The sequence below is a fragment of the Rhinolophus ferrumequinum genome, chromosome 9 (assembly GCF_004115265.2).
Source record: "Rhinolophus ferrumequinum isolate MPI-CBG mRhiFer1 chromosome 9, mRhiFer1_v1.p, whole genome shotgun sequence".
NCBI classification, from domain to species: domain Eukaryota; kingdom Metazoa; phylum Chordata; class Mammalia; order Chiroptera; family Rhinolophidae; genus Rhinolophus; species Rhinolophus ferrumequinum.
In genome coordinates, this window is record NC_046292.1 from 32657777 (window position 1) to 32684787 (window position 27011).

The 27011-nt window shown below is 41.6% G+C and overlaps 1 protein-coding gene across 7 annotated transcripts in view; it reads left to right on the top strand.

The window, feature by feature from the left end:
- MAST2 (microtubule associated serine/threonine kinase 2) overlaps positions 1-27011 on the top strand; it is a 193205-nt gene that overhangs the window by 153120 nt on the left and 13074 nt on the right. For 5 of the 7 annotated variants that reach the window (XM_033114019.1, XM_033114022.1, XM_033114021.1 and 2 more), the window contains 7 exons: positions 9411-9486; positions 11252-11272; positions 13026-13104; positions 15192-15346; positions 17244-17319; positions 19805-20014; positions 24734-24835. In XM_033114019.1, coding sequence (XP_032969910.1) covers positions 9411-9486; positions 11252-11272; positions 13026-13104; positions 15192-15346; positions 17244-17319; positions 19805-20014; positions 24734-24835 — 719 coding nt within the window. The remainder of the gene's footprint in view (positions 1-9410; positions 9487-11251; positions 11273-13025; positions 13105-15191; positions 15347-17243; positions 17320-19804; positions 20015-24733; positions 24836-27011) is intronic. The other 2 variants (XM_033114020.1, XM_033114023.1) reach the window with 1 other exon arrangement.

A 27011-nucleotide genomic window follows, 5' to 3' on the forward strand; every position in this document is an offset into this window, starting at 1 on the left:
GTACACTTGTAGTTGATCTTTTCAATTCTTAAGATGTTCAGTTCTTTGAATTCTTGTCTTCCGGTGACCTTCTGGAAGAAGATGAACCAGAGGAAGATGGAAAAGAGCAAACTGTTACAATTGGAAATAAATCTGTAGAAATGATTGATTTTGACTCTGTTACAAAATGGCAAAGAGAATCCCATCAGCTCTGTGAATATCAACAAATTGCAAACAGATTTTACTCCCTAACTTATGAACAACTGCATAACTCATGAATTTTTCTGGTCAATGACCTTACTACTTAGTAGCTCCATACTACCTCAGTCACTTATGCCCTGTACTTATACTTCAGACCTTGTCTCCATAATTTTAGTTTCATTCCTCCTGTTTTTTTTTAAGCACTACCTCCAATCTTTCTACCTTATACCATCTAGAAACCTCATCCCCCGCCCCGCCACCAGAATAATCATTGTATTCCAGATCTCTGATCCTTAATATATTGAGTTTGAGATGCTTCTGGACATTACTGTAATTCAGTATATTAGTCTTGATTTCAAGAGAGAACTAGAGCTAGAGAGCACCCAGAAGACAACATGAAGAGCCAGCAGGATACCGACCCCACCTCTAGGCCCAGTGTTGTAAAGGGGTATGTGAAAGCAGTCATTGATGGAACTGCAGGGGAAGCTGAGTCCACAGGGAGCAGTCAAGTTTCACCTACCATGTTAAGGCCTATACTAAATGTATATTTAGGGTGCTTGGGAATACAAAAGTAAGTATATCCTGGCAATTGGAAGCTTGGTTAAGAGGCCATTGCCATTGTCAAGATGTATGGGAATGTTATAAATGGAGAAAATAGATGAAGATGAGAAAAATTTATGAGGTTGAATCAGCAGGGATTAGAATTGATTGTCTCCAGATTTCCTGGCTGGGTGATTAATGAGTGATGATACCTTTAACTTAAATAAGGAATATTAAAGGGAAGATTAGATGTAGGGGAAGGAGAAGGAAGACCCCAGAAACAAATCTGTACATTATATGGACACTTGATTTATGACAAAAGTGACACTGGGACAATAGTATGTCCATATGGAGAAATTTAAAGACTTAACTCTTCACAAAAATAAATTACAGGTAAATTTTAGACTGTTTTCCAGCTTCATTAAGGTATAATTGACATAAAATTGTAAGATATTTAAAGTGTGCCATGTGATGATTTGATGTGTGAATTGTAGATTTAAATGTGAAAGACAAAGAGCTAAACATTTAGAAGGTATACAGGAGGATAGCTTTATTTCTGAAAAGGACATAAAGGGTTTTTTTTTAAAGGACACAAAAGAAAAGGTTAATGATTTAACTACATTAAATTTAAGGATTTCTAGTCATCAGAAGATACCATGAAAAGATGAGCTACAAAGTAGAAGATAATTATAATACTTAAAATTGACAAAGGGCTTGGATTCAGAACATTTAAAGAACTCCAGAAAATCAATAAAATAAGAAGATAATATGGTTGAAAAAAAGCCAAGAGACTTAAACAGGCAGTTCACAAAAGCAATCCAACTAGCAATAAATACATGAAGAGATAACTCATCTTATTAGTAATTATGGAAAATGCAAAATGAAATCACAGTGAGATACCATTATATGACCAACAAAAATGGCTTAAAGTGACAAAACCAAGTGCAAATAAGTATATGAAACAATGGGAAGCCTTAAGCACTACTAGTGGAAGTATAAATTGGTACAACCGTTTTGGGGAAAGTTTGGCATTTTCTTATGTAAAGTTTAAAAGGAGACAAACTAGAATACAAAAGGTCACATATTTTATGGTTACATTTCTATTAAATATTCAGGATGGGCAATTCCATACAAACAAAAGTAGATTAGTAAGTGGTTGCTTGGGGAGAGGGGAATGAGGAGTGACTGCTAACAGGTATGGTTACTTTTTTGAGTGATAAAAATGTTCTAGAAGTATTGTATGAGAAACTAAACTCAAGTATTTAGAAATGCATACTTAGTTGGTAAAGCTATAAGGAAATGATTGCCATAAAAGGGTAATGTGTACCTTTATTGAGGAAGGGGAGGGGTTTCGATTGGAAGGATGATGTAGAGGGGTTTTGGAAGATTGCATTGTTAACCTGGATGGTATTTGCACAGGTGCTTGCTATGTATTACTTTGTAACCCGTTAAACTGTGTAAGTGAAGCAACGGGTTCAAGGTCAACTGACTGTTCCCAGTTCTGTTTGTTTCATTATAACTTGTTTCTCTGGGATGGATGATTACTTGCCTTTGAACTCTCTCCAACTGCTAAATTGCTTGGTAAGGTTAAAAAAGCCTGCTTGCTGGGTTGCTGGGTTTTCTGTCAGATTTTTTTGTCCACATCTGGTTGTTTTTAAGGAAGAGTTAGATGTGATTTTTCTGAAGCCACAACTGTGAACGTAAGTAATAAGAATCAATTTAAATACTTTCTTCAAAATGTTAATATTTTAACATCTTAGTCTTCCCTCAAAATAAAACCAATTCAAATTATCGATTTTATTCTATCATAATCTTCATATTAGTAATTTTGTCCTCTTCAATGTAAAATGAATATTAGAGAAGTTGAGAAAACACAGTAAAAGTAGAACAAACATTTTAGGCCTTAGCATCTGTAGTATAATCAACAATTTCTCTGGTCTATAATTATCCCAGGATCCTGGCACAGAGGTTCTACAAAACTTGGAATTTCCTGACTCATAAGTGTCCTTGTTATGCTAAGGTGTGCCACCCCTTCCCACCCTAGATGGCTTCTGGATGGAGGCTAGTCACCTGGAAGACCAACCACATGATTAGAAAGTTGGGACTTTGGGCCAGCCAGAACTCCTGGGGAGGGGATAGGAGCTGGAGATTGAGCTCAGTTGCGTAACCAATGATTTAAGCAATTATGCCTGTGTAGTGAAACCTTAATAAAACCTGTAGATACCAAAGCTCAGAGTAGAGTTTCCTGGTTGGTAAACACATTTATGTGCTGGGAAGGTGATGTGCCCTGATTCCACAGGGACAGGAGGGCATAGGAGCTCTGTATTTCTCCCCTGACCTTGCCTATGTGCATCCTTTATAATAAAGGTGTAATAATAAACATAACTCTTTCTGAGTTCTGTGAGTTGTTCTGATGAATGATTGAACCTGGAGTGTGGAGGCGTAGAAACCTTCACATTTATAGTCAGTAGGTGAGAAGTACAGGTGGCCTTGGCATCTCCCCACCACAAGATTTATGGCTGGTGTAGGAAGTGAGGCAGTCTTCTTGAGGACTTTGCCCTTAATCTGTCAGGTCTTCACTAACTCCATGTGGTTGGTGTCAGAATTGAATTGCAGTGCACCTAGTTGGTGTCAGAATACTATCTTTTGAAAAGTGTATTGGAGCCTGGCCAGTTAGAAGGAATGCTAATTACAATCTGTTTATTATTTCACCAGTTTCCAGATGGTAGGAAGCCATTGTTATTTCCCCCTGAAATACAGATGCTATTTTGCTAAAGATTACCACAATGTAGGTCTGTTTTTGGTTGTATCCTGACAACTACCCCATAACTTGTGAGCCATTTTTTTTCTCTGGTGTTGGCCATATTTGGTGTATAAAATGTTGCATTGTGAACCAGCTCTAAAAAGTTATGATGAACAAATGTAGAAGCCTTAAAGCTGATAAATGAATAAGTACTTACCTTATCGACATTGGAATAAAAGGTACCATATGGTACCTTTGGTTTTGTAGATGCTATCAAGGATTCAAAAATAGGTGAACAGAAGAGAACCAGAGCATATACTCAATTTAAGACTCAGAATAAGCCTTTGATGTAGAAGCTGTTTTAAACTAACTCTGGGTAAATACATTCTGACTTTGTTACGGCCTTATGGAGGCCCTAGTCACCTTTCGTTTGAGTTACTGAAGAAACCCCCCTAACTCCTTATCTCTTTCTACTCAGTCCATTCTAAATTTTGAAGCTGGACATTTTTTTCTAATATATCACTTTTTACGTGTCATTCTACTACTTAGAAGTTTTGAATAGCAGCATTCCCCAAAAGTGGTTCTCTAAATATGATCCTTTTGGGTGTTGGAGTGGGGTGAGGTGGTGGATATTAAAACATCTGCTTATTTTTTTATCTGAAAAATGCAAATTAAGTTTGGCTTAATTAGGTGTGGGTTGACACTGTGTCAATTAGATTCATATGTCAGACTGTGTCATAAATTGTACGTAATGTATCATGAACAAAGAATGGAGTACTCCTGTAGACTCTCGGTCATGCATTTCCCTTCAGCATATTTATAACATGTTGCAGCTTACTGGTGAATTTTTACAATACCTTATAATACTATATGGAGGGATATTTGAAACATTTTATGTAAGAAGGAAATTTGCTGGTTGTCTTGTGGCAAATTACTTAAAAGAATGCTCAGACTAAATGATGTAATGCAGTTTTCTTTTATGAAATGTCAAGTGTTCCAATTTTGCTGACCTTTTCTGTGGTAACAAGTGATTTTTAGTAGTATGCTGCCTTAGAGATATTTTTTGTGGGGATATGTCAAATACTCTTAGCCCATTCATTTGGGGTGAAGTTGACATTTTAACAATGAATGAAACAGTGTCTACATTTTGAAAGAAATTTGTGCCATGGAGAGAGCATTTTGAAAATGGATATTTGGAAATGTTCCCATCTGTTTGATTTTGTTGACAAAAATGATGCCACTTATTGAAACAGGCAAATCTGCCAATTAAAAAACATTGGAAATAGAATGTTTCTCATCTTCCAAATGAAATATTCAATAGATTTTTTTAACCTATTTGCGAAAAATATAAAAATATTCTAAACCTTTCCATTAGTTTCCAAGAAAAACTGTATGACATCACAGAAGATAAAATTTACCATCCTTTGTATAAATTGAAAAACAAGTATCATATTCTAATAAACACAGCCAATAATGCTTCTTCCACTGAGAGCTACATGTCTTTGTGAAGCTTATTTTTCATCTATAATAAAACCAAGTCACAAAATCTAAATTGAAAATAATTCTAAGTTGATCCATCGTAAGTTGGGGACCATCTGTAATTACTTAGGAGTGCAGTTGCTGGATTTACAATAAGATTATGTTTAGCATTATAAGAAACTGCCAAACTGTCTTCCAAAGTAGCTATACCGTTTTACATTCCCACTAGTAATTAATAAAAGTTCCTGTTGTTCCACATCTTCACCAACATTACAGATTGTCCATGTTTTTCGCCATTCTAATGTGAGTATCCCATTGTGGTTTTAATTGGCAATTCCCTAGGACAGATGATATGGAGCAACTTTTCATATGCTTGTTTGCTATTTATATATCGTCTTTGATGAGATGTCTATTCAGATACCCTCCTCCCATTTTAAATTGGGTTTTTTTTATTGTTGAGCTTTAAGAGTTCTTTGTATGTTGTGGATACAAGTCTTTTATGAGATATGTGTTTTGTAAAATTTTTCTCCCAGGCTGTGGCTTATATTTTTTATTCTCTTATCAGTGTCTTTTAGCAGAGCAGTTTTTAATTTTAATTCAGTCCAATTTATCAGTTTTTTTCTTTCATGGATTATGCTTTAGGTTTCATATCTGAAAATTCATTACCAAAGCCAAGGTTACCTTGTTTTTCTTCCATGTTGTCAACTAGAAGTTTCATAGTTTTGTGTTTTATAATTAGGCAAATGTTACATTAGGATCATTTACATGATCCACGTTGAGTTAAATTTTGTGAATGGTTGGGTCTAGATTCATTTTTGTTTTTGCATATAGACACCCAATTGTTCCAGCACCATTTGTTGAAAAGACTACTCCATTGAATTGCCTGTGCTCCTTTGTCAATATTGATTGACTATAGTTGTGTTTGTCTGTTTCTGGGTGCTCTATTTTGTTCCGTTGATCTACATGTCTTTTATTAGTACCACACTGTCTTAATCGCTTTAGTTTTGTGGTGAGTCTTGAAGTCAAGTAATGTCAGTCCTCCAACTTTGTCCTCCTTCAGTATCATGTTGGCTATTTTGGTTATTTTGACAGATAAACTTCAGAATCTGTCAATAGTCACAAATTAGCTTGCTGGGATTTTGATTGAAATTGCATTGAATCTATAGGTCAAGTTGGGAAAAATTGACATCTTAACAATACTGAGTCTTACAATACATGAACATGCAATACCACCTCATTTATTTAGATCTCTGATTTCTTTCGTCAGCATTTTATAGTTTATAGATATAGATTTATATGTAAATGTATTAAATTTATGTGTAAACATTTTATTTTTATGTTAATGTTAATTGTATTTTTAATTTCAATTACCAGTTGTTCATTGCCAGTATACAGGAAAGCAGTTGATTTGTATATTAGCCTTGTATCATGCAACATTGCTATAATTGCTTATAAGTTGTTCCAGCAGTTATTTTTCTTTCTTTTCTTTTCTTTTTTTTTGGTTGATTCTTTAATCTACATAGACATCATGTCATCTGCAAACAAAGACAGCTTTATTTCTTCCTTCCCAATCTATTTAACTTTTATTTCCTTTTCTAGTTTTACTGCACTAACTAGGACTTCAGTATGATGTTAAATAGAGTAGTGGAGGGGGTCGCATCTTGCCTTGTAGAGGGAAAGCATCCAGTTTCTCACTATTAAGTCTGTTGTTAGCAGTATGTCTTCTGTAGATGCTCTTGATCAAGTTGAGGAAGTTTTCCTCTGTTCCTAGTTTGCTGAGGGTTTTTTCTTTTTAATCAAGAATGAATATTAGATTTTTGTCAAATGTCTTTCTGTATCAATTGATGCAATTATATGGTTTTTCCTCTTTAGTCTGTTGATGTGGTAGATTATACTAATTAATTTTCAAATGTTGAATCAACCTTGCATAGTTAGAATAAATTCTACTTGGGTGTGGTATATAATTTTTTATACATTGTTGGATTTTATATTTCTAATGTCTTGTTCAGTATTTTTGTATCTATGTTCATAAGAGATAGTGGTCTATACTTATAATATTTTTATCTGGTTTTGTTGTTAAGGTAATACTGACTTCATGTAATGAGTTCATTTTTCTGGCATCCCATTTTTTCTGAGTCATCCCATTCTCATAAACTATCAGGCCCTATCATGAATAACAAAGACACTCCTATCACTGGGAAAATTCCTCTAAAAAATTAGAGGCTCAGTACAGGAACTGGAGACAAAGGCCACTGTATTCTTTGTCACACAATAGCTGGGTATAGAAGTTTAGGTTGGTAGGGTTTGGGTTTTTTCCTATAATTTGTAGACATTGCTCCATTGTCTTCTTGCATTGTTTTCAGTGAGAAATCTGCTGTCTTTATCTTTGTTCCTCTGTATATAACATCTTTTCCATCCTCCAACCACCACCCAGCTGCTTTTAAGATTTTTCTTTTTATCATGAGTTTTGAGCAATTTGAATATAATGTGCTTTGGTATCATTTTCTTCCACTTTTTCATATTCAGAGTCCTTGGAGATTCTTGGACATGTGGGTTTATAATTTGTTTTCTACCAAATTTGGAAAATTATCACCCATTATTTCTTCAAATATGTTTTCTGTACCCCTCACTCTCTTCTCTTTTAAAGATTATTAGGTTGCTTGAAGTTGTCTCACAGCTTATTGATGCTGGGTTTTATTTTTTGCAGCTTTTTTTCATCTTAGTTATTTCTGGGGTGTGTGTGTGTGTGTGTGTGTGTGTGTGTGTGTGTGTGATTTTTTGGATCCCTAGCTTTACTGTGAGCACCTGGAAGATTCTTTATATTCTACCCTCTAACCAGTACACCTGGTTCTTGGAAGGCCAGTCATTGTAGGATACTCATGTCCAGAATTTCCTTGAGGCTTTAGCTGGTTAGTTTTGAGAACCAACAAAAGGCATCCAGCTTTACATGTCAAGTATCAAATTGAGGGTATTTGCTAATCCTTGAGATGACATTATTTAAAAGAACAGAGATTTTTCTTTAAAAGGCATTGATAATTCTGAGGAGTCTTGATCCTCATTAAGGTCCTGGCTAACAAAACAACTACTCTAAATCACTTCTCTCAAACCCTGGTGGCCTATACTAGCCAGGAGATGGGACTGGATCATAGGTCATAGTCCTAGACCCAAAGCATGGAAAACCCAGAGTAGGTACTAGTTTGAGAGCCGATCTACTGCATAAGGTGTGTACTTCATTGCGGCTTCTGTCAAGGGAATGAGTGAAAACTGAAAATGTCTCTTCCTAATTAGTTCTCCCAAAGAAAGTACCTTTATATAACTGATACAGAGTTGCTGCATAGGGTAGTGGGGCATTGTTTAAGAGACTGGTTTTTCCTAGATCAGTACAGAAAAATATTAAGTACTACAAGGCCCTCTTGGATGGATATAATGGCAAGCAATTTGGTAGATTCTCAGCACCTTGGAACATCCATACCCTATACAGCAAACAAACTATCCAAGAAAAAGCCAGGGCATACTGAACTACCAGGCCTCTGGGTAGCTGCAATTCTCATAGCCAATGTTGGTTCTCAGGGATAAGCACAGAAGCGAGGAAGTGGGCAGGGATTCATGGAGTGGTTGGCACGGCATGGAGTGTGGTGCTTACTTCGGACATGGCCTTTAGGATAGAAACATATTGACAGCTTCTATCAACTAGGGGCTCCTAAATACAAGCCCCTAGCTAGAAGTTAGAACAGAGAAGTATGGCAGACTTATGTTCAGGAACTATTGTGATTAGTGCAAAGATAAGCACACAATTTTGTTCAAAGCTTCTGAGCTTTAAGTTAGCAAGTTCCAGGGGACATGTGAAAACAAATAAAGACAGGGGCATAATTCCTATACTGTAAGGAGGTTGGGCGTGCTTTGCAGTCTTAGATGCCTTGTGTATGGACTATTTTAAGGAACACTGCTATCCTAAGTACTCAGCTGAGAACTTCAGTTTCCCTTAAGCACACGTTTCTAGGCTAGCCCTTTGTATGCAGTCTGCAGAGATATATGTACAGCAGACTTTGGGACCAGGAGTCCTGTTGCCCTTTGAGAAATGTTTGAACATTTGGCCATGCCATCTGTGCTGAATGCATTCTACAAGCCTTTGGAGTATTGGGTTAATTTGATTAGGCATATTGGAGGTTGAGTGTTCCTAGGCAACTCAACTGGATTGAGTGTTCCAGGAAATTGGCAAGTTGCTGCTGGATCTAGAATGGATGTCTGGGAGACATAGATGGTTAAAGACAACTTGGGGACAAGGAAAAAATCTCTGTGCTGCCAAATTTTACAAAGAGAGAATCATTAAACTACATGGTGGGCTTTAAAAAATAACAATTATGTGCTAATTGCCAATGCAAGGGGAAGATTTCTTCCGTAAAGGTTGTCTGAATCCTCCTCAGCAGCAAACCTCTCTAAGGGTATCTTTTCCTTTCCCCCTCTACAGGTAACAGTCCTTTGGACAGCCCCCGGAATTTCTCTCCCAACACACCTGCTCACTTTTCCTTTGTTCCTGCCCGTAGGTAAGTTGATAGAAAAACCTCCTGTGTGACTAGCATGTGTGGCACTTGCCTAAATGTCGGTTAACGTCAGCTTCCTCCTTTGAGGCACTGCCCTTCCAAGTGTGTTACCTTGGGCTACCAGTCTTTCCTTGCTTTCTTCACCCAGATCATAATCGTCTTGTTCATGCTTTACTTTCTAGATGCTCTAGATATTTGCATTTGAATGTTTGAATGGTCAAGTAGATACTAGATGGGGATTTAGTTTTATAATCCTAAACAGAAGTCCCTGCTTTCCTGAGGGTTGGGAGAAGTTAGATGGCTGACTTGGGTGCCCCTTCTGACCTAATTGCCTTGCCTTGTTCAAAACAAATATTATCTGAGTTTGTCTCAGGGACTCACCTCTCCTACCCTGCGTAACTTCCAATTGGTTAAATAAGGATCCAGGTAGGAACACTTAACAGTATAAGGATATGCTGGATTGATGTATTTGTTTTATCAGCCCAGCTGGAAAGTCTTACTTACCTCAAACTTTCTGCTTTAATTATGCATGAACTGTAGCCTCAGATTAGGTCTGAGCTGGGACAGCAAGGCCTATAACTGATCTCTATAAGTGGCATTGAGTTATTTCCCATTCATTCAATGAATATTTACTGAGTACCCAGTATGCCCAGGCACTATGCTGGGTACTTAGTTATATAGTGATAGCAAAACAGACATAGCCCCTACTTTCCTAAAACTTAGTAGAGTCAGTGTAGTGGTCCCCTTTGTAAGGAATGCTGTTCCCTCACATCTTCCCCTAGTGAACTCATGTCTCATGTTACAAAGTCAACTCCTCAGAGAGGCCTTCCCTAACCATGCAATATAAAGGAGCCCCCTCATCATTTTCTATCAAATTATCCATTTTTATTTGCAAACCAGTGCTTTCCAACACCTGATATTTTTTCATTTGCTTTTTTTTCTATCTCCTCTCAACCAGAATCAAAGCACCTTTAAAAGAGATACCTTAATATGTTGAAAGCTGTGTCTCCTGGTATATAATGAGCACTCAGTCAGTGCTTATTGATTGAATGAGTGGTGGAGAAGAATAATGAACAAGCAAACAAACAAATACAAATAGTTACAAACTGTGATAAGTACCATGAAGAGAAACAGGATACTACATGAAAGTATAGGAAGGGAATGGGGCTGGAGAATATATCCTGGGTAGTCATGTAAGGCCTCTCTGAAAGACTGACTTTTAAGCTAAGATCTGAAGGATAAGAAAGCGGCTGCCATGTTGGGAATGACGACACAGGCAAGTAGACCATTCCAGGCAGACAGAATAGTATGTTCCATTGGTGCTCTTGTATCTGCTCCTTTGGGGCCTGGTGTTACCACTGAGATCCAAACAGGTCTGTGCTAGGTGGCATGAAGTTTGGGTCATGTGCATGGGACATGGAAACCTAGGTTATCCCTTTATAGGACATAGTAGGAAAAGCAGCTAGGTATCAATGGGGTTGGGGAGGGCTTCAACCCTGCCAAACAGACTCCTTAGGAGTTGTTTCCTAGATTATTGAGGTCAGGCTTAAGCCTGAGAGGATCACATTAATTTGGAATTTCAAACAAAAGATAAATTTAATGACACGCTAAGAATAGACCTGTCAGTCCTACAATTTTACTTCAAACTGCACGCATTCCTAAACAGAAGGCTTGCCTCTACCATGCCAGACCAAATGCCAGGGGTCAAATGGATCAGTCTCTCTGGTTCCCTTTGATTCTCACTATAATGTATGTCTTTTCACTACAGCCATGGCCACAGGGCAGACAGGTAATAGCGGATGTGATGGGGCAAGGGGCTGGGGAAACTGCTATGCATGGCCAGACAAAATGGTTTGTGGTTTTGTGCTTGGTGAGAACTGATTGTGATGAATCTTCTGACTGTGGGTAGAAACATTTGGCCTTTCATATCTAGCAAAGAGGCCCTAAGGGAGCCCCTTCTAACTGCTGGAACCGAGTCTCTCATATGCTTGGAGGCAGGAATTGCTAAATAGTTACAAGTTTCTGAGCCTAGAGACAAGTCACCCTCATTCCCACAACTTTCCTCAGTTGCCTGGTGAAATGACCAGGCAGAGGAAATGGAGGCATCCTATAGTGGCATTTCTTTCTGACTTTGGTGGACCCTGCTCTTCAGAAACATCCATTTCTACCTAAAGGAGGAAATCTCACCTGTGAAAAGGTGCATTTGACAAGGGCTTGGGAAATCCCACCCTGAGTTAGACTAGTCCCATCTTGTTGAGCTCTGTTTTCCTGCAATTGACTTGCTTTCTTATGTAGAGCTCCCAGGACCCAAAAAAGAGGTGAGAGAAAACATCATGTTTGAGCAGCCTCCTGGATATTTCTTTGCCTCAGAGACTGGGTTCCAGCAGAGCTGTCTGCCTGGGTGGCATGAAGTTCGAGTCTTGTGCATGTGGCATGGAACCCTGGGCTATTCCCTTATAGAACATAGTAGGAAAAGCTGCTAGGTGGGGTTGGGGAGGAGTGCCTCAAAAGGAGAAGCCATAGCAAGATTGATTCCTCTTTTTTCTTCTTCCTCTCCCTGACTCCCTCCACTGCCCTTAACTATGAAGCCTAGAACAAATCACCCAAATCTCTGGGTCTTAGTGCTTTCTCTGAAGATTGAGGTTAACTTCTAAAACTCCTTCATTGCTAATGTTCTAAGGTTCTGTGTGTAGCAGCAAAGTTTTTCTTCAACTTCTACCAGAGCAGGCTATTCCCCCACTCTCCACACAAACGAACACTTGTGTTACAGCACATCCACAGTCCAAGGAAGAATCACTTGTCTATGTTATAAAAGCTTCAAAACAGATAGCTGCTTGATCTTTCTCCTTCACAGCAAAGCATATAACTGTGGTTCTCTATGATGAGAGCTTCAGGGTGCATCCTCCCAGGAGCAGCAGGAAGCCTGCACCCAAAGTCTCATGTATAGCCAAGGCTATGCCACCTCACTCCTGTTTCTAAGGGTACTATTACTCTTGGACAAACATTCTCAAAGACTGGTTTTATGGGTCCTACTAGATCCTAGGTAACCTTTGACTATTTGCTATCAATTGATTCATACTCAGACGCAGATGGGGGTCCACTTCTTCCTGGTTGGCAACCCAGTGGCCTGGGGAAGACCAAAGAGCCCTTCACATGGAGCCTTCAAAAGAGGAAATAGCTGCATTTCAGTGGCAGTTCTCCTAGTGGTGATGTCTTTAGCTGGTGTCCTCTGTCATTGCTTTTCTAAAAGTGAAGAAGATGAGAGTGTAAAGATTTCTATTCCAAAATAACAGTATTGCATAACAGATGTTCTTACTCAAAGTCATGGATTCTTTTATAATCAGAGATGTCTTTTTGCAATGGAAAACACGTAGTAGGCCCCGTGTAGGAGAGAGACGTGAAAGCATGTACTAGACCAAGCAGTACTATTTTGAGACAAGGAAGCGAACCAACTGCTCCAAACAGTGCTGATGGAAAGACAGGCAGGTCCTAGGCTCAGGTGGGGTCCTGTAGAAACTGCCTAATAGTCTTTTCTTATGTAGGACTGATGGACGGCGCTGGTCTTTGGCCTCTTTACCTTCTTCAGGCTATGGAACCAACACTCCTAGCTCTACTGTCTCAGTAAGTCGCCAAATCTGTGGCCATACCTCCTTCATCTTTTGGAAATACTTCCTTGCAGGTTATTGCTCTCTATCCCTATAGTGTTGCAAAGCCGTTCTCAATTTTTTTCTCTAAAGCCAAACTCAAAGAGGTCGCTTGGGGATGAGGTTGAGTGGGGTAGAGGGCTAGTGGCGCTTAACAGCCATAAACAGATCCATTAAACACCTTTGGAAAGAATTAGCCAGAATCCTCTCTGGGCATCAGTTTTTCCTAGTGGAGTCAGAGGAGGGCTAGAGGGTAGAGGTTTGCTTTGCCAATGAGGCCACACATGGGGGCTCCTAAAGATGGTTCCCCTATTCTCCCCCACCTTATTTCTAGGACTGCTATCAAGAGCAGATAACCCCTTCCGTGTCCTAAAGGCCTGGTAGACCCTCCTCCTTTGTCACCTTTTCCTTTCAAAAAAGAAGGGAAGGATAATTATTTGATACTTAAATTTGATGTGTATCAGTGAAAAAGCTGGGCCTGTCTCTAAAACTTCTAGCTATGCTTTTAGACAAAATTTTAGCCTACAACACAACAGATGTTCTAGTTTCTGCTATGCACACAGTTGACGCTAAAATGAGCCTTCCTCATTGAGTAACTTTTAACTGAAGCCAGGATGACAGGGTTGGCAATTTTTTTCTGTAAAAAGCCAAATAGTAGGTATTTTAGGCTTTGCAGGCCATGTAGAATCAGGCCACAGACTGGATGACGTTCCCCATGTTTTCTACTGTTGCTCAGATCGTCTAAGCTCTGTTTCCGATATTCATGAATCCCAAGCAGGTAAAAGGAGTATCGTTTCCTCCCTTGAGCTCAATATACTTCTAAATTAATCCAAAGATCTCATTGGTCTTTTGGCAGCTGTTAAGCTTTAGATCTTTTCCTAGTAAAAAACCCTTTTCCCCATAATCCTTTATTCAAACAGGTGACTTTTTTAGACCCAAGGTGTGTGTGTGTGTGTGTGTGTGTGTGTGTGTGTGTGTATACACGCACACACACATATGTATACATACATACATATATAATATGTATATATTATGTTCAATAAATTTTAATAGATTCAACCCGTTGCTCTTGCTTATTTTATTGAGATACTTTAAAATACATATTTTGCTTCATGTTAGCTGCAATTGGGTGAGGGTATGTTTTGCAATTTCTGTCCAAATCATTTATAAAAGTGTGGCCAAGATAGAGACCTGTGGAGCCCTCCCACTAGCAATTTATAACATCATGTATTATAGTGTTCCCTGAGAGAAGTGTGAACCGTTGGCCAGAAAAAAGCAATCAGATTTCTCGCTTGGTATTGAGACTTACATTGGCAACAGAGTTCTCAGTGTGATGCTGCAGCTTTGACTGTAAATAGATTTAGAGACTTAACTCCAGTTTCTCTCTCCACTGGTGAACAGAAATTGAGCCAATGGTGTTAGATTTGCCTGTCTTAGCCAGGCTTGTCAGGTAAAAGGGGAATTCAGTGATCCTGGTGCTGCTGTAACAATAGCTGCATCTGTAGGATGCCTAGAGTAGCATAGCTCACTCCCTCAAATGGTCTGTTGTGATTGGCAGTGGGCTCTTGTCTGGAATCTCAGTCACTGGGCCATGTTTAGAATTCTTAGTTGCTTTCAGGTCAAGTCTAATCTTTGGGTTCCAGATCTAAAAGTAATTTTTTTCCCTACAGGAAGCATGATTTATTAATTACTTGCCATTCCAAGTAGCCAAAAGCTTCATTGAGGACAAAGGCTCCATGCAGAAGAATCTGCTCTTTGCCACCTAAGGAGGCTCCCTAGGTAGTTACGGAGCTCTCATATCTAAATGAACGTTTGGGTCCAACTCCCCACAAACTTGTGAAGGACTCTAGTGTCTTGGCTTCCTCAGGACTGAGAGCTCTGAAGGGTAGAGTTGAATGGGATCATGCACAGCGGAGGCAAAAGGGAGCAATGGCATGAATGCCTGCCTTGGGTTGGCTTTGGGTTGACATTGACTGGGAAGTCCCTGACCTTTTCAGTCCTTCTGTGTCCTTAGACTGCCCTTAGACACATCTCTAATGCTGCTTTTAATGTTTCCCCCTCTAGTCATCATGCTCCTCACAGGAAAAGCTGCACCAGTTGCCCTTCCAGCCTACAGCTGATGAGCTGCACTTTTTGACAAAGCATTTCAGCACAGAGAGTGTACCAGACGAGGAGGGACGGCAGTCCCCAGCCATGCGGCCCCGTTCCCGCAGCCTCAGGTGAGAGGTGCTCTGTGCCCACTGCCCAGGACCTGTGGAGCTCAGCTCGTTTGCACAGCATAGGAGTCAGCAAGCTTATTCTATAAAGGGGAAGACAGTAAGTAATTTAGGCTTTGCAGGCCGTACAATGTCTGTGGCAACTACCTCTGTCTTTGTAGTGCAAAGCACCCTCAGACATGTAATTTACAGAAGTAGGCAGTGGGCCAGATTTGGTCTTCAGGCCATAGTTTGCCAGCTCCTGGCATAACACATTGGCTCAGCTCTAATGAGTCAAGTCCAGTGAAGCTCAAGCCATTTTTGGCTTTGGGCACAGCTGAATTCACCACCCCAAGAGGTACCTGATGATGCTGGCAAGTCGTCCCTCTCTTTTTCCCTTGAAAGTACACAGCAGTAGAACTGTGCCTTAGAGTCCATTCAGTACAAGGAGAGTATATAGTATCCATTCTGATAGTTACCTGGATGCAGATCCCAGAGGCTTACGGTATATGAACTAAGCCAGCTAAAAAAGTTGCTGCTGAAGACACTTGTGTCTGGCTCAGGGAAGAAACCCATTTCAGAAGCAGAATTAAATGCCCATCTAAACCTGTCTCGTTTACCTGAATGACTTGGGCTCGTCAAACCAAACAAACCTTAACAGCTGATTAGCTGTGAAATCCTTAATTAGCTCTTCTCTTTGGCATTAGCTGGTAAATCTGTGCCAAAATTCCAGGTTAAAGAAGAGGGTGTAGATTAAAATAGCATGTCTTTAATGACTAAGCTCAGCTTCCCAAAGTCCCTGAGAAGTAATAAATTTGCTAACATGTTCAGAGTGGAGGCCCAGGGGAGCACTGCCTCCCAGGCAGAATCCCCTCAGGCAATGCTGACACTGTGAGTGTCAGAGCATGAGCTGAGCCAGACCCCAGATGTTCAAGTGCAGGGACTGATGGACATGACTAGGACTGCAGTACAAGGATCAAAAACACAAATGAGTGAGTGTGGAGTATGCATCGCAGTGCCTTGCTTTGTCGCACAGAGGAACACTTGAATCTTGGTGCTCTCCACGGTCCACACAGAGTAAAGGGTACCTTTAGGCCATTTGAGATTGAGAGGACTATAGCACCTCAGGGAAATCCCTGCTGTCTTACTCTTAAAATACTTGGCAGTGTACATCGATGCAGCAGCAGGCAGACCATTGCCCTCTGCAGGGAGGACAGGCAGAAAGGAGAAGTTCTGAACCTTTGTCAACTGAGATCACGTGTCAGGGGTACGAAACTGGGCAGGACCCAAATATCCATTCAGTTGTGTGGCTCAAACTTTGAAATCCTTCAAGGGGATATAACCACACATGGGCCAAAGAAGAAGGTTTAGATGACCCAGGCCTAAAACTCACTAGAGGCTGGATAGGCCTCATTTGTCCCCCAGGTCAGAGCCCAAGTCAGCCCCATTGGTTGCATCTTGTTTGGAAAAAGGTACAGGTATACACTGTCTTTCTCTGGTTGTTTTGGTGGTGGTTTGGTTTGGTTTGATTTGATTTGATTTGATTCGATTCCCAGAACATGCTGGGGTATACCCGACCCCAGTGGCCAAAGCCCAGAAGACCCAATCCTATTCTGGGGAAGGTCACCAGTGGGTTCTGGAGTGATCTCCTCCTTTCTAGGCCTTTTCAGGCCCCGGCAGAGATCTTGTAAAAACCAGGCTTTTTATAGGAAAGTAGCCTAACTCCAGATGGCATCATTTTGAGCTGAACAGGTGTGCTGGCAGCTCCAGGAATAAGGAAGGCTCTGGAACTCAGCACTCATTTAGGTGGGAGTGTGTGAGTACTGTGGACAGTGGGCGGGGGCTCTGAAGATGGCCATCTTTCTCCTCGATAGTTCCGTGGCACTAAAGTAACACAATTAATTGTCTCTTTCTTATTTAGTCCTGGACGGTCCCCAGTTTCCTTTGACAGTGAAATAATAATGATGAATCATGTATACAAAGAAAGATTCCCCAAGGTAAGGATCCATTTTAAAGGAGACTGGTAATGCCCCTGAGAATAACTGCCTATAAGTCAGCCCCAATGGGAAGACGTGTGAGGGATGGAGTGCTGTTTCCAGAGGTAATAAAGAAGAGCAAAAAGGTACCAGGAGGAGGAGGAGGAGGAAGATACAAACACGGGGCTTCCAGACTGCTGGGGAAGAGGAAGGCAGCGGAGGACTAGGAGTTTGGGGATTATAATTGCAGAGCCTCTACTTCTCCACTCCCGGAGGGAGAGGTATCTAGAGGGAAGTATCAAAAAGGAATCCCTCCATATATTAGTCAAAAAGGAAAAACCTGGAGACCTTGTTTTTCACCCTGCACATCGAGATCCATGGGTCAGGGTCCCCCCAGAGCAGGATTTGCCCTCTGAGAGCACCTTCATTCTATGCAGATTTCTTAAGGAGCGCCCCGTTACTGGGCACCAGAGCGTACACAGACAAGGGTCCACTCGACTGGCAGGAAGTTGGCCAGAGGGAGCAGTAAGGTGGGAGACAGATCTCAGAATTGCTTACTCACATTTGGCTTTATGTTTTCGAACAGGAAAATGCTCAGGGAGGAAGGTAGGTTACTGTCCTAAGTTAGTTGAGAAATAGTCATCACAACTCTGCAGTTTGGTCATAAACCTCCTTGTATGTGGAACTAGGACCTTGCTTCCCATTTGCATTTCTTTTTGTACCCCATATGCCCGTACACTCTGACCCGGCCTTCTAATGATAGGCTCTGTTCCTGCAGAACACAGCCAGCTCTGTCTGAGAGAGAACCAGAGGACTGATGTAGGCTCCCTTTCCATGACAAGAAGAAGCATGGAGTCATCAGACTCTTTCTTCATCCTCTGTTTAGACCTCCCGGGTCTACATGTTCATCTGTATCGAGGACGTGCAGGATGTGGTTCCCTGCAGGATGTGGTTCTCCCTATAGAGAGTATTCTTTTTTTAGACTCAGGTCCAGTCTCCTGGACACACATGGGTGGCCTAGGGAAATGACGTAAAGCCCTTGTGCTTTCCCTCTTGACCTTCACAGGGACGCACAGCAGTAAGGAAGAGCACAGATTCTGGAACCAGAAAGACTGGGTTCAAGTCTCTTCCTACCATTTACTAACTATATGACCCTGGGCAGAGTATTTAACTTCTGAGTTTTATTTGCCTCACCTATAATTTAGGATAAGAGTGTCTCATAGGGAGTTTGTGAAGATTAATGAACACTAAACTTTTCTAACTGTATCCAGGACATAGTAAGTAAGTATTAGCTATTATTTCTCAGTAAGTATTAGCTATTATTTCTCTGCTGCTCTGTGGTCTATGCTGTCCAGCCTTGGAGAATAAGAGCAAGAAAGAGGGGCAGAACAAACAGCTAGGCAATCCCTTTGTTATGCTCGGTCCTTTATAAAGAAGTTTGGGAGTGTGTAGTGTTTAGAAATGTATCTCACATGTTTCCTTCTCCTCCTCATATATTTCGTATTGTATTGTCATTCTAGCATTGCATGTTTGTGTTTTATTTGCATGTCTCCAAGTCATTCATGTAAGATGAACTATTTTGTTGGAGAAAAAGTGTTAAAATCCTTTCCATTTCCTCTCCCCTTCCTAAATTCCACACCCCCCACACACACACACACCATATACCATACACATGTGAATGTGTGTAATATATGTGTACGAATAACACACACTGCAAATCAGAAATCGCCACCTGGTGGCAAAAGAAAAAAGGCCAAGTCCTAGATAGGCAGCTAGGAACTTAACTGATGTCTATTTGTCATTTTGACATGACTGTCATTAGGTCCCCAAGAAGCTTCTGAGCCAGAGCCCCATTCCGCTCTGCTGGGGATCCAGCTGAGCAGGTGGGCTCACACCTTCAGTAAACACTCTCTGAGCATCTGCTTAGCTCACTTGGGTTCTAAGGTCAAGTGATAAATCAAACTTCTCTCTGACTTGAAGAAGTTTCCAGTCCAGAAGGTTTAGAAACGATCATTGACCATACACTAAGTCACTACAGTTGGGAGGTCCAGTGGAAGCATGGAAGAGAGGAAACCATTTGCCCGAAGACTTCCCAGAGGAGAGAGAGATGATGCTTAAAATGGCATTAGAAGGAATAATAGTTTGCCAAGCAAGCTTGGCAGGGTGGAAAAGCTACATTCAAGGGACAGCATAAACAGACAGAGGCATGAAACGGCCTAATAAATGAGGAGAACAACAAACACTTCAGTGTCCTTAGAGCAAAAAAGCATACCCTTCAAGGAGTACAGGGAGGTAGACAAAGCTAGGTGAGAGAGGGCCTTGATTATAATGTTTTGACTTGACTTGAAGGTGATCTTTTCACGTCTCCAGTCATCAGGTTCCCCAAATGCAGCATCAGGATCCAGGATCACAGAGCCCATCGTCCTTAGGCTATTACCAAGTCCTTAAGGCTTAGTTCTAGCTGAGCTGCAACTGGAAGTGTCACTTTTCCTGCTTTTATTTCCAGGCAACCGCACAAATGGAAGAGCGCCTGGCAGAGTTCATTTCCTCCAATACTCCAGACAGCGTGTTGCCCTTGGCAGATGGAGCCTTGAGCTTCATTCATCATCAGGTTATTGAGATGGCCCGAGACTGCCTGGATAAATCGCGGAGTGGCCTCATTACATCACAGTACTTCTACGAACTCCAAGAGAATTTAGAGAAACTTCTGCAAGATGTGAGTGTCCTTATGTTGGAACTCTGGTGAATCCTCCATGCAGTAGTGGTCTATGCTGCCCAGCCTTGGAGAATAAGCATGAGAAAGAGGGGCAGAGCAAACAGCTAGGAAATCCCTTGGTTATTACGTTACGTCCCAAGTGAAGGTTCAGGCATCAATGATGATCCCATCTTCTCAGCCTGCTTGCTACCTCCTTGCTAGTGTGCAGGGCCCACCCCCCAGGTGTGGTACTGATGGACTTGGGTTCCTCCTCAGTCCCCTGCATTACTGAGGAAGCCTACTTGGTGTCAAAAGAATTCAGTTCTGTGTGTCTTTTCATCTTCTAATTCTAAATACTCTATCTGAGGCGCCAACATTGGTAGTATTCTTAAATATCTGACCTGGAGATTCATGACCCAAAGCCCAAAAGTGGCCCGCAGTGGCCGTGGTGGGCTCTTCTAGTAGAAATACTGGTATAAGCAAGGCCTTCATACTGTTTCCCCTCAGCCAAGGGAAAGCAGGCTCGAGGCTTGCACTATGGATTGATCTGTTTGCATAGTAAGAAGTTTTCTAGTGGGGACCTATGTGTTTAGAGACCAGATCCTCCCCAGTGTGAAAAGTCTCTGGGAGGCTAAAGATAGCTAATCCAGAGATGGTCAAGAGCAGAGCAGACACTGGGTTCTTAACCACTGCTCCATGCTCTGGTACTTGCTTTCATCGGCCTCTCCAGTAAGGTGGGCAGATACCTTCCCGCTCAGATCACAGTTGCCCCATATTACACCATTAGTACAGTTTAGGGGAGAAGACATGTGCCTGTGTCCTCAGGGCTCTTCATGTCACTAGAGTATTTCCCAGTCCAGACCCCCCTGACCCCCAAACCCTTGACCTCACACTGGTGTAGTACCAGCTGAGCTGAGAACTCAGGGCTAAATGATCAAACAAGACTTCAGGGCATTAGTCTATAAATTAGGAGCAGGGAATTTTTTTTTTTTTTTTAATGTAGGAAACGTGAATCTAGAGAAAGGATGACTAAAGATAATCATGATTATTGCAGTCAAATATTGGGAGATTTCTCAGATGTAATAGGTAGAAGATTGTTCTCTGTCCTCTAAAAGGCATACTAACCCAGTGGGCAAGAGTTATAGTGAGAAAGGTTTTGATTTAATACAGTAGTACCTTGGTTTTCGAACGTCTCCGTTGATGAACATTTAGGTTAACGAACGCCATAAACCCAGAAGTAAATGTTTCGGTTTTTTGAACACGCCTTGGAAGTCTAACATGTCTTGCACTCAGCGGCTTCTGCTGAGTGCAAGATCCTGAGGCCTAGCTGTCGGCTGTTTTCGAACATTTCAGAACTCGAATGGTCTTTCGGAACAGATTACGTTCGAAAACCAAGGTACCACTGTAGATGAAAAAGAACTTCCTCCTACCAAAATGTTGTTTTCTGATTTCAAAAGCATACTTAAATTCAAACATTGTATAAATATATATGAATATTGTATAAAGCCTCATGAAAATCACTGGAAGCTGTTCCTATTCAACTTTCTAACAGTTCTCCAACAGTGGATAGAAATCAGGGATTGCAGCCTCAGGTAAAGGACCAATGTAGAGTGACTTCCAAGGTTGCTTGTACATCTAAAGTAATCTTCTGAAATGCTGAAGTCAGAGCCCTGCCTAACCTTCAGGCGTCTTCCCAGACTCATTGCTCCTGAGGGTCAGTTGTTTGGTGCAGAAGGAAGAGCACTGATTATGGAGCCATTCATCTGTTCCCTGATTTGCCGGGCCCTGGGAATGCACCAGAAAGTTCAGTGCAGGTTTATAGCTCAAGGCATTTGCTGGTGACTGGGGTTACAGACCCACTAACATATACTTACAATAGAAGTAACAGCTTCATTGTTGACGAGTACTGTGTGCCAGCCACTACCCTGAGGGCTTCATGTAAACTATCTCACTTGTGTTTATTATAGTAAGTGTGATGGATGAGCACCAAACAGAGGTCAGTTCTGAGCACAGAGGAAGATGTAGTGACACCACATGGAGCATTCAGGAAAAGTTGAGTCTTGATGAGTAAGTAGGAGTTCACTAGACCTAGGAAACAGTATAAACAACCTCTCTGAGGTGTAAGGAACTTGGTACATTCCAGGAATTGTAGTTAAAGTGGTTTGGCATGACCAGAGTGAAGAATACCTGTAGGGGAAAGTTGTTAGATGAATTTGAAGAGTTGGGAGGGGCAAATGTTGGATTTTGTAATGAAGGCAGTGGGGAATCACTGAATGGTTTTAAATTGAAAAATGGCATGATAAGATTTACATTTAAAATAATAAAGACATGCTAGACACCACATTATCTCATTTAATTTATCTAATTTAATCTTCTCAACAACACTGTAAGGAAAGTATTGTTATTCTCTAAATCTATAGATGAAGAAACTGAAGCTCAAAGAAGCCCAAGGTAACTCATTTTTTAAGTAGCAGAGCTAGATCCCAAGCCCAAGGTTGTCCTATTCCAGACCTAAGATGGCACATTTTCAAATACTTAGTCAACAAGCATTGACTGACATTGGCTATGTAAGAGGCACTGTGCTAGGCTTAGCATGTGAGGGAAGAAGAAAAGAAGGCCCTACAGTAGCTATAGAGACAGACAAATTATAAAATGACATGGTAGTACTATGTGGTATGAGCAAGCAGCTAGGAGAACAGAGAAAAGCGAGCAGTTACTGCTTGTTCTTGTGGGGGGAGGGGGCAAGGGACTTAGATGTGGCTTCACAGAGTTGATATTTGGGCTAAGTCTTAAAAGAATTAATGAGATTTTACCAAGTACCCAGCCTCTATCTTCATTTCACAACCAACTTTTTAAATTTTTTTTCTATTTTATTTTTTTATTTTTATTTTTTTTTTACATTTTTTTATTAGGTTCAGGTACACAAAACAATGTAATAGTTAGACATTTGTCATTTATATCCCTCACACAGTGACAACCTCCCTCCCCCTATCCACTACCCCTCTGACATCGCATGCAGCCATTACATTTTTAAATGATCCTCATTTGCTAGTTTTCTTTCCTACAACCTATTCACTACTCTATCTTATGCCTTCTACTTTCCCTTCCCACCATTTCACTAAAACTGTTTCAGGCAAAAATTACCAAGGAACTGATTGGCTGTCTGCCAAATCCTACGACCTCTTTCAGTTCTCATCTTTCTTCACCTCTTTACAGAACTTTACACAATGAATACCTCTCCTTGATCTTTTTTTCTCCCCTGGTTGTCATGACACTGTTCTCACAAGTTCCTTCTCTGCCCACCTCTTAAATGCTGGTATTCCACGGGCACCATTCTAAGCACCCATTCTTTCTCCTTTCTTCACACTCTCCCATTCCATATCTTCAGTTGGCATCCATGTGCCTAGGACTCCCATCTGTGGCTGCTTCCCTCCTCTTCTCCTGGGCTCCAGATCAGTGTTCCCAGCCGCGTTTTGGACTCCTCCACTTTGACTCCCGAGATAGATTAGCATTCTTCAGTGGTATGTAATAGAAAGCCAACTCAAGGTAGTTCAAACAGGAAAGGGAAACTAATTGTAAAGGAGGTGAGTCTTAAAGAATTAAAGACAAAAATGCAGCCAGGCCTTAGAAAGAACCTGTGAAAGCCTAAGAAGCATTTATTCATTTCTCTCATCTCTATTTTTCTGTGCTTTTATTTCTCTATCTCTGTGGTAGATATGACTATCCTTTTTCACCCAAGAGTAGATTATATGGTTCTGCCACACTGATTGTAACAGTTGTCTTTCTGTCCATTTTTAAATTCCTAGGAAAGTAATCCATACTAATCAGTTATTGGAGGGGGCAGAAAACCACACAATGCAAATGTGTCTCCTAGAAGTCAGAGCAGTTTCCATAAAAAAAGAGAAAGGCTCCTGGGCTGAGCAGATACCCAAGAAAGAACCTAGTATAGGTACCACAAACCATTTAAATACAAAACAGAGGTTATCTTTCCCACCTGCCTGCTTTTCCTCTAAAACCAAATGTAATAGGTTCTCTACCTATCCTCACCTAAACTGCTTATCTTCTTATATTTCCTATTTCATTTATGGGTTCACTTAAAATTTCCTTAAAAATGTAGTTGGAGTTACTTTCTGTTCCTGCTTCTTCCACCGTCAGGTCTATTCAGTCATCTACCTATGAAACAGTAGATGGAATGGCCCCAGCCCATTTCTTTCCATTCTTGCTACCTGGATTTATGCCTTTTTCATCTACACTATTGCAATAGTCTGTTAATGGGTTTTCCTGCTTTTAGAGTTGCCCTCTTTAGTGCACCATGAACACTCCAGCCAGGGTGGTCTTTCTAAAACACCTGTCTGATCACATCACTCTTCTGTTTGGAGGTCTTTCTAATCCTAACAGACTGTCTGAAGTAGAAAGTAAACATCAGTGAAGGCTCCATTGGGAGCTTCCCCTTAGGCTGGGGCCTGGAGGGAAATGAAGCTTGTTGGACGGCGGCCCAGGTAAAGCGGTGCGTCTGTGTGACATTCCTTGGTGCCATGTAGTGTTGTAACACTCACATGTATCCTGACGAGCAGCCTGCTTCCTCTCGGAGCCCACTGGCCTTTTCTAAGTTCTTCACTTAGCAGAGCAGTCCATGCCAGCAAATTATTTTTCCCTATAGTAGCTCTGCCCAGCCAGTCCTGCTTAGCTGAACCATACTGGGCCACTGGATTACTTAAGCAACCTCTGTCTTCTCTACAGGCTCATGAGCGCTCAGAGAGTTCAGAAGTGGCTTTTGTAATGCAGCTGGTGAAAAAGCTGATGATTGTCATTGCCCGCCCAGCTCGTCTCCTGGAATGCCTGGTGAGTAAACTCTGGGAAGGTTATTGGTTGGGGGTTTTGGGGGTGGTAGAGAGGTGGGAATGGGGGCGATAAAGGAAGTATTCTGCTAATAGCAAAACTGGTGGCACCCATTGCCATTTCTGCTGCTGAAGTCCTTGTTTAAATATGATGTGCAAACAGTGGGGGACCAATGAGTTCCTGTGAGGAAAACTGGATAGTCCTGAGGGGTGTGGCAGGGAGAGGTATTAGTCTGGGCCACCCCCACACTAAGCAGGTCCCGGGTCACTGGGGGTCTTTGGAGTGAAAAGCACAGGCAAGTTTTGTTTGCTCCAGTTGAATCCTTCATTTAATCAGTCAGCACCACTTTACCAAGTACCTTCATGCTAGACACTGGAGATACAGACATAAATACAAGAGTCCCTGATGCTAAGATGCTTCCTCTGTCGTGGAGTTAAAGGTGTCTTTTAGTACCTTAAATATAAGGCCTGAAGACATGTAAATAATAATTACAGTATTGCAACATGTGTCGCACCTGAGGTGAGCACACGGGAACATGGTGAAGGAAGTGCTCCAGTCCGTGGGATGGATGTTCAGTGAAAGACCCCTGGGGGCCTGAAGCTTGTTCAGCAGCTTGAAGGGTGATTATGAGTTTGGGAGGCAAGGCGCCTGGGAGAGGGCACTCAGTGGAGCACAGCGTATGTTTGAAGAATTGGCGAGGGATTAACCTGGAAGGTAGGCCATGGCAAGGCCACGGAGTGTTGGGCTCTTGGCTCAGGAGTTTGCATTTATCCTTAAGGCCACTTTAAGCCATCAGAAAGTTTTGGTAAGAATGTGATAGTAGATTTACTTTTTTAAACCAAGTTTCTTAAGATATAATTTACATACAATAAAACATATCCCTTTTGAGTATACAGGTCAGTGAGTTTTAACCTGTATAACCACTGCCCCAGTTGAGATAGAGAACATTTCTTTCACCTCAAAAAGTTCCCTGTGCGCCTTTGCAATCAGTCCCTTTCTCCTCCCACTCCCAGGCAACCACTTATCTGCTCTTTCACTGTGGATAAGTTTGCCTTTTGTACAGTTTTATATAAATGAAATCATATAGTATGTTCTGACTTCTTTCAGCATGATTTTTTTAAGATTCATGCATGTGGTTGCATGGATCAGTAATTGGTTGCTATTTATTTCTGAGTAATTAATATTCCATCAGATTTACTCTAAGTAAGATTACTCTGGCTGCAACATAGATAGTGAATTGGAGGAGAGGGCAGGATAAGCCAGGGAAATTCATGCAGGGTCACTTAAAGCAATTCAAGTGAGAGACAGGAGGGGCCTGAACTGGGACAGTGGGACAGAGAAGAAGGGGAGGAATTAATGAGGTAGACATTCTGATACAGGGACTGAGGAAGGTGTAAAGTTAAAAGGACTTCCAGGTCTGGCTTAGATTATATCCAGATAGATAGCGGAATAGTTCTCCAAAAACAGTGAGGCCAGAGCAGAAGAAAGCGGTGGAGGGTGCTGCTGAAGCAGAAGGCCTCCCTCAAGAACATGAAGTCCGTGGTTCAGCAGGGGCTGCAGTCAGACCTGGGTTTGAATGCTTTCTGTTCCTTCCAACCTCTGTGCCCAGGACAAGCCAGTGCATCACTGTGAGCCTTCATTTGCTCTCCAAGGTCACAGAGGTGGTAGCAGGGTTTCCGCCCTGACTGAGCCACTTAGTAGGCGCTCAGTGTATGGGACCCTCATTATTATGTGCTCCATGCAGACAAGGGCGGCTGTGCTCTGGTCCCCTGGCTCTCCAGCTACCAGCGCACAGCAGCTGCTCAGTAACTAACCTGAAGGCATGCATGCTCCACCTGGGCTGTGATCTGTAACTGGGAGTGTGCCGGGACTGCTCCTGCGGACTGGGTGTGTAAACACACCTGACAGTACATCTGGCTGGTAGAAGGCTTTGGACCAGGTGAAGAGGCTGAGCTCTTTTGAAAACAAAAACTCTGGTTCTTTTTTTTTCCTTTCTTCTGCCTCCCACCACCACCACCCCTGCCCCCACTCCGGTTCAAGCCGGTGTTTCTCAGTCTAGTTGTGTAGGACACAGCTCCGTGGAGCACTAACGCAGTCGGTCGCCAGCAGCTCACGGCAGCTCTCGCCCACTCACAATGGCTGCCGCCCACTCACGGCAACACTTAGCAGCTCAGGTCAG